This window comes from Ochotona curzoniae, unplaced genomic scaffold (genome assembly GCF_017591425.1).
Source record: "Ochotona curzoniae isolate NIBS_2020 unplaced genomic scaffold, NIBS_Ocur_1.0 contig_605, whole genome shotgun sequence".
Lineage (NCBI taxonomy): Eukaryota > Metazoa > Chordata > Mammalia > Lagomorpha > Ochotonidae > Ochotona > Ochotona curzoniae.
In genome coordinates this window covers 1,126,514-1,133,319 of record NW_024466491.1, presented here as the reverse complement: position 1 = coordinate 1,133,319, position 6,806 = coordinate 1,126,514, and the positions used below count along the sequence as shown (strand labels likewise).

At 56.2% G+C, this 6,806-nt stretch overlaps 1 protein-coding gene across 1 annotated transcript; it reads right to left on the bottom strand.

Annotated features, from left to right (window-relative positions):
* Nucleotides 1-3,237: 3,237 nt before the first annotated feature.
* LOC121162954 (olfactory receptor 10T2-like) lies at nucleotides 3,238-5,229 on the bottom strand. The gene is made up of 2 exons (XM_040990179.1): nucleotides 5,215-5,229; nucleotides 3,238-4,191 (listed from the first exon to the last, which is right to left on the bottom strand). The coding sequence occupies exons 1-2, from the start codon at nucleotides 5,227-5,229 to the stop codon at nucleotides 3,238-3,240; spliced, it is 969 nt and encodes a 322-aa protein (XP_040846113.1).
* Between the last annotated feature and the right edge of the window lie 1,577 nt (nucleotides 5,230-6,806).

The window sequence follows — 6,806 nt, the reverse complement described above, 5'->3', positions numbered from 1 at the left end:
CCCGTCACCCCTCCCTCCCTCCCTGCCTCACACTCTGGCACGAGTGAATTATTATTATTTTTCTTTCTTTCTTTCTTTCTTTTTTTTTTTTTTACATTTTGTATAGAAACAAATTCATTTAAACAAACTTATTATAATTATTATTTTTTACAAAATATATATATGGAGATATTGCTTCCACTCCCCCTGTCCCAATCACCCCTTCCTCCGCCTCCCCCCCTCTCGCCCCGTCCAGTGCCCCCATGGGGCTGAGTCTGTGGGCCCTTTGTGGTCAAGCTGGACTCTGTATGGAGTACGCAAAGCATGACTGGGGTCCTGTGTACTGAGTACACCGACCCTGGTACGTACCAAGTAGGCACCTATGGGCGCACTCTCTGGGGGGGGTCAGACGGGAACCCCCTCTCTCCCTCCCCCTCACTTCAGTGCATTCCAGAGGCCCAAGCCTCCATCCCCCCCACCCCCCTACCCCCCGCCGGAGTCTGGGCTCCCTGGGGAAGCCGGGAGGTCAGGGCAGAGCTGTGGACACCTGCGGCTTTTGGATCCCAGGCTGTCCGATGGATGGCACCACCTCCCCTTGGGAATTGGCCCAACTCACGGCTGAAGAGACGCATTTTTTTTTTTTGTAATCCAGCTTCTGGTTACACCTCGGTGTAGTTGAACTGCCGGCCTCTCACCACCTAATAAAGGCATAGTTAACACAGGGTGTCGCTGGTCCGTGTCTTGGTAAGCCGGAGCGTGCTGGTGGGGCAGCGCCAACCTGTGTCTTAGGCGTTTAACTCATTTCAGCTGCCTCTCAGGTTGTGTGTGTGTGTGTGTGTGTGTGTGTGTGAACTTTAGCCTATTATTATTATTTTAAGATGCATTTATTTTAATTGGAAAGGTCAGATTTACAGAGAGGAGGAGAGATCGAAAGATCTTTCATCCACTGGTTTACTCTCCAAGTGGTTGCAATGGCTGGAGCTGAGCTGATCTGAAGCCAGGAGCCAGGAGCTTCTTCTGCACCTCCCATGCAGGTACAGGGTCCCAAGGCTTTGGGCTGTCCTCCACTGCTCTCCCAGGCCACAGGCAGGGAGCTGGATGGGAAATGGAGCAGCCGGGATTAGAACCAGTGCCCATATGGGATTCCGGCACATGCAAGGCAAGGACTGCTTAGCCGCTACGCTACTGCGCCGGACCCCGGTGGTTTACTGTTTAGATGATTGCAGCATCCAGAGCTGAGCCAATCCGAAGCCAGGAACCAAAAGATTTATCCGGGTCTCCTGCACAGGTTCAGGGTCCAACACCCTTGAGTCCTTTTCTGCTGTCTTTCCAGGCGGCTGGATCAGCACTGGAGCAGCTGGGCGTAGAAGCAGTGCCCATATGGAATGCTGGCGCTGCAGGCGGAGGGTTAGTTGGCTATACCACAGCATGGCCCTGTTGGAAGAGCTTTTAAGGCCATAGGCAGGTTGAGGCAACGGACAGCCCATGAGCAGAGCATGGGCGCATCAGAGCTGAGGGCTAACGGTGGTTGCCAAAGGCGAGAGGTCAGTGCTGTGGATAATTCAGCCTTCATTCCGTTGATATCAACAAAAAGAAAAATATTTTTAGGGGAAAGGTATATTTATAGAGAGAGAAGGAGAGACAGAGAAAGATCTTCCGTCCTGTCATTCACTCCCCAAGTGGCCACAGAGCTGAGCCAATCCAAAGCCAGGAGCTGGGGGCTTCCTTTGGGTTTCCCACATGGGTGCAGGGTCCCAGGGCTTTGGTCCATCCTCGACTGCGTTCCAAGGCCACAGGCAGGAAAGTGGAGCAGCTGGGACACGAACTGGTGTCCATATGGGCTGCCGGCACTTGAGAGGGGAAGATCAGCCAATTGAGTCATTGCTCCAGAACCCAAAATAAATAAATGTTTAAAAAGAAAAGACGTCTTGGGCCCAGACGATGGTTACATCTTTGCGTGTACCAGCATTCCATATGGGCACCAATTCGAGTCCCGGCTGCTCTACTTCCCATCCAGCTCCCTGTTTGTGGCCTGGGAAAGCAGTGGAGGACAGCCCAAAGCCTTGGGACCCTGCCCCCATGTGGGAGACCTGGAAGAAGCTCCTGGCTCCTGGCTTCGGATCAGCACAGCTCCAGCTGTTGCGCTCACTTGGGGAGTGAAGCAGAGGACGGCAGATCTTCCTCTCTGTGTCTCCTTCTCTCTGCATATCTGACTTTCCAATAAAAATAAATCAATCTTTAGAAATCATTTATTTATTTATTTACTTACGGAGAGAGAGAGATGCTTCTTTGACCTATCTATGGGTTCTATTTTCAGTTGGAGCTACATCTGGTCCTGCCTGAGCCTTGGCAGGGAAGTGGCACCAGCATTGGGGGCAATAGAAAGCCAAGCCATCCCAGGGCAGGACATGCGTCTCCGGAAACACCACCCACAAATCCCGACGTGAGAGCAGTACCGCCCCCCTGTGGGCGGCAGGGGCGCAAGTGCCTGAGACTTCACTCTGCCCCCAGGATTGGGTGTGCATGAGCAGGGAGCTGGGGTCAGGAGCAGGGAGCTGGGGTCAGGAGAGGAGCTGGGGTCAGGAGAGGAGCTGGGTAAGGACCCTTGGCTCGGTGATGTGGGCATCTTCAACTCCAGGTTAAACTCCAACTCCTGGCAGGCCAACCTTCTGACTGCAGGGCCGGCATCCCATATGGACACCTGTTCCAGTCCCGGCAGCCACACTTCCCATCCAGCTCCCTGCCTGTGGCCTGGGAAAGCAGTGGAGGACGGCCCAAAGCCTCGGGACCCAGCATCCTTGTGGGAGACCTGGAAGAGGCTCCTGGCTCCCGGCTTCGGACCTGCCCAGCTTTGGCTGTTGTGGCCATTTGGGGAGTGAACCAACAGATGGGAGATCTCCCCTCCTCTCCCCTCCTCTCCTCTCCTCTCCTCTGCTCTCCTCTTCTTTCCTCTCCTTCTCTCTCTCTTTCTTTCAAATGAAAATAAATGAATCATTTCATAAAACAGAAAAACAGGGTCCAGAACAATAGCCTAATAGCTAAAATCCTCACCTTGCACATGCTGTGATCCCATATGGGCGCCGGTTCGAATCCTGGCTGCTCCACTTCCCATCCAGCTCCCTGCTTGTGGCCTGGGAAAGCAGCGGAGGAGGGCCCAAAGCCTTGAGACCCTGTACCTGCGTGTGGGAGACCAGGAAGAGGCTCCTGGCTTCAGATCAGCTCGGCTCCGGAGAGGAAGAGCCAGTAAGACGTGTGGCTTCAATCAGACGGCCTGCAGGTGCGCCCCAGAGTCCTGCGCAGCGCCACGCGCACCTCTTGGTTGCGCAGTGTGTACACCACGGGGTTGAGCAGAGGCGTGACCACCGTATAGAAGACGGCCACCAGGCGGTCGCGATCCGGGTGGCCGCCGGACTCGGGGCGCAGGTAGATGATGGAGGCACAGCCAAAATGCACCACGACCACGGTGAGGTGGGCTGCGCAGGTGGAGAAGGCTTTGCGGCGGCCAGCCGCCGAGGGCATGCGCACCACGGTGGCCACGATGAAGGCGTAAGACAGGAGGATGAGCAGAAAGGAGACCAGCACCACCAGGACGCTGAGGAAGAAGATGCCCAGGGCTGCGCGCCCGCTCTGGGCGCAGCTGAGCCGCAGCACGGGCGCGATGTCACAGAAGAAGTGTTCCACGCGGGGCCCGTGGCAGAAGGGCGAGGCGAAGATCACGCAGGTCTCGATCAGGGCCACGGAGAAACCCGAGCCGAAAACGAGGGCCCCCAGGCGGAGGCAGACCGCGGGTCTCATGATGACCGAATAGCGCAGCGGGTGGCAGATGGCCACATAGCGGTCATAGCCCATGAGGGTGAGGAGGAAGCAGTGGCTGCAGCCCAGGCCCAGGAAGAAGAACATCTGAGCCCGACAGCCCGCGATGGAGATGGCCTGGCTGCGCAGTAACAGGTGCGCCAGCATGTTGGGGATGGTGACGAGGGTATAGCAGGTCTCGGAGAGGGACAGCACGGCCAGGAAACGGTACATGGGTGTGTGCAGGCCTCGGTCCAGGTGGATGATGGTGATGATGGTGGCGTTGCCGCCCAGGGTCACCAAGTAGGTGAGCAGGAAGAGCGGGAAGAGCAGCGGCCTCAGATGCGGTAGGTTGGAGAATCCCACCAGCAGGAATTCGGTCACCAGCCGCGTCCTGTTCTCCCGCTGCTCCTCAGGAACCTGCAGAGAGAAGAGGGAAGAGAAGGGACGGGCTCTGTGTGTGTCCTGGGGGGCTTCGTCTCCAGGCACCAGACTGGGAGAGGGCCAGGAACGTCGTGTGGCTGGATGCAGCTCCCAGCTCTTGGCTACCACCTGCTACGTGGTCCAGTCGCCACTGAGCTGATCTGAAACCAGGAGCCAGGAGCTTCTTCTGGGTCTCCCTCATGGGTGCAGGGTCCCAAGGCTTTGGGCCGTCCTCCACTGCTTTCCCAGGCCACAGGGAGGGAGCTGGATGGGAAGTGGAGCAGCCAGGATATGAAGTGGTACCCATACGAGATCCTGGCGTGTGCAAGGCGAAGATTTAGCCACTGAGCCATCGTGCCAGTTCCATAGGTGGGATGTTTTGCAGAAGCGAAATGGGGGCCCGGTGCGACAGCGTAGCAGTCAAAGTCCTCACCTTGAATGCGCCAGAAGCCCGTATGGGGGGCCGGTTCTATTCCCGGCAGCTCCGTGAAATCGGCGTAGAGAGAAAAGAAACAAAACTCTACAATATTACGATCATAATGCACCACGCAAGACAGCTGTCCCCTTTCTTTCCATAGAAGCAGTCACAAACTCTGGCACAGACTTTTGCGCCACAGTGTTGCATCCACTCGGCTGCAGAGAGCGGGCCAAGCAGTCCGATTATGAAGTTTTCTTTAGGGGCAGCTTGGGGGGGGGGCACAATTTACAAGAGGTGAGAGAGGAACCATCACGCGTTCCTTGCTCATCTCGGCTTGCCAGCCCCCTGCCCGCTCTCCTCAGGTCTCGGCTCCCACCTTGGCGCCACCCGTGACAAGCAGACCCCCCGATCTTGAATTATCTATGGGTTCGTAAGGCTGGGACCTTGGTTTATGGGGATTGGGGCCATCGGCACTTGTTGGCCATTAATCCAGCAAGCTCACGCAGTTTGTTAGTGAAGCAAGAAAAGCGGGAGCTAGAGAGGTGAGAAAGAATTGCTGTCAGCAATGAGCCACGTTTACTCTATTTCGGCTTCAACTCTACCATGGACAAGTGCATGCGTCCAAAGAGAATTCTGCAAATTGTTTCACCTTAAGGCAGGGCGTTATCCATTCTGATGTTGCCTTGCCGGGAATGCTTCAGTAAACAACACATATTAATCTGTAATAAGGTCCTACTATGATTCTTTTTCTACTATAGCTTATCCGTTAGAGGAGAAAGCGTATCACAGCAGGGGAAAAAAAGATCAGAAACAGAAAAACTGCAAATCTAGATTCCTGCTACAACTACGGACTCAATAACCCTGAGTTAGTTTGAAAGCATCTATTACAATGTTAGTATGGACATTTTTGAGCTCTTCCAGGCAAAGAGCCATTAGAGCAACCGAGACAGCATACATTGTTAAAGGCTCGTAAAGACCGTCTCGCAGGGGGCAAACAATACCTCCATAGATTACAGAATTCTCAGCGGGGTGGTTGGGTATCCTTGCAAAGGGAGGTGGAACTGCGTTCGGGTGGTTGCAGAGACATCCGCCCGGCCCCCGCCATGCAGCGGGAAGCACCCCCGGGGACCTGCCAAACAGGGGAGCTGTTCTCTTCGCACCTTCGTGTCGTCCATACCTACTGCACGGACCCCAGCGGGGTGGGCAGTGCCTGGTGGGTCATCGGGAAGTCCCTGGCTCTGTCCCCCGAGGTGGCAGCAGAGGTGGGATCTGCTGTGACTCGTGGGTCAGCGGAGTGTGGCCAACACAAGTAGAAACCAGGAGACAAGGTTGGGACGCTGGAGGTGATGAGCAGGTGCAATGGGAAGGTGGGTTCTGGGCTGCCTGAGGAGCTGAGCTGGTGGTGGTGGTGGTGGGGTCTTAGGAGGGCAGGGTCAGCGAGCAGGCCACTTGAAGGAGGGCTCTGTCCGGCTCAGGGTGGTTAGGGCAGCTGGGATCTCCAGGATAGCTGGGTTTGCCAGGACAGCGCGCCCTGGCGGGGGGGGGGGCATCTTCCCCAAGGGCCTCGCTCCCATCCCAGAGAAAAGCAAGGAACAGGAGGGAACCCCTTAAAAGCTTTGACTGGGACATCCCACCACGGCCCTCCCCTCCGACACCATCTCCATTCCCAGGACAGCTGAGGACCTGAGATTTCCCTTGTACCCCAATGCACGCATCACCTGAGCTCCATACCCCCAAATGGTGGTCCCCAAAAGGAGCTGCTCCCGGGACCTCCCAGCCCGAATGTGCACACCCAAAGAGGTCCCTTGGTGGTGGGGAGAGGTGTGGGGCTCTGTGAGTGCCGGCTTCTGGGGTCGAAGCCCATGCCACCTTCATGGGGACAGCAAGAGGGATTCCAGTGTGGGCTCGGGAGCTGGGGACCAGGAATGTGTAGGATTTCGGGGCTGGAGTCATTGCTTTTCGTCTTTCTCTCCACCTGGAAGCCCTCCAAACGGGAGCCTCTTGCTTGCCTCGTTTGAGCCCTGACCCCGTGCGGTAGGTGAGTGTGCGAGTTGTGAGTGTGCAAGTGTGAGTGTGTGCAGGGATGTACAAGCGTGTGGGTGAGCAGGTGAATGAATGCGTGCGTGTGTGAAGGTGTGAGACTGTGTGTTCACCGAAGCTCCTTTGGCAACCCCACCCGCCCTGGACGCATCCC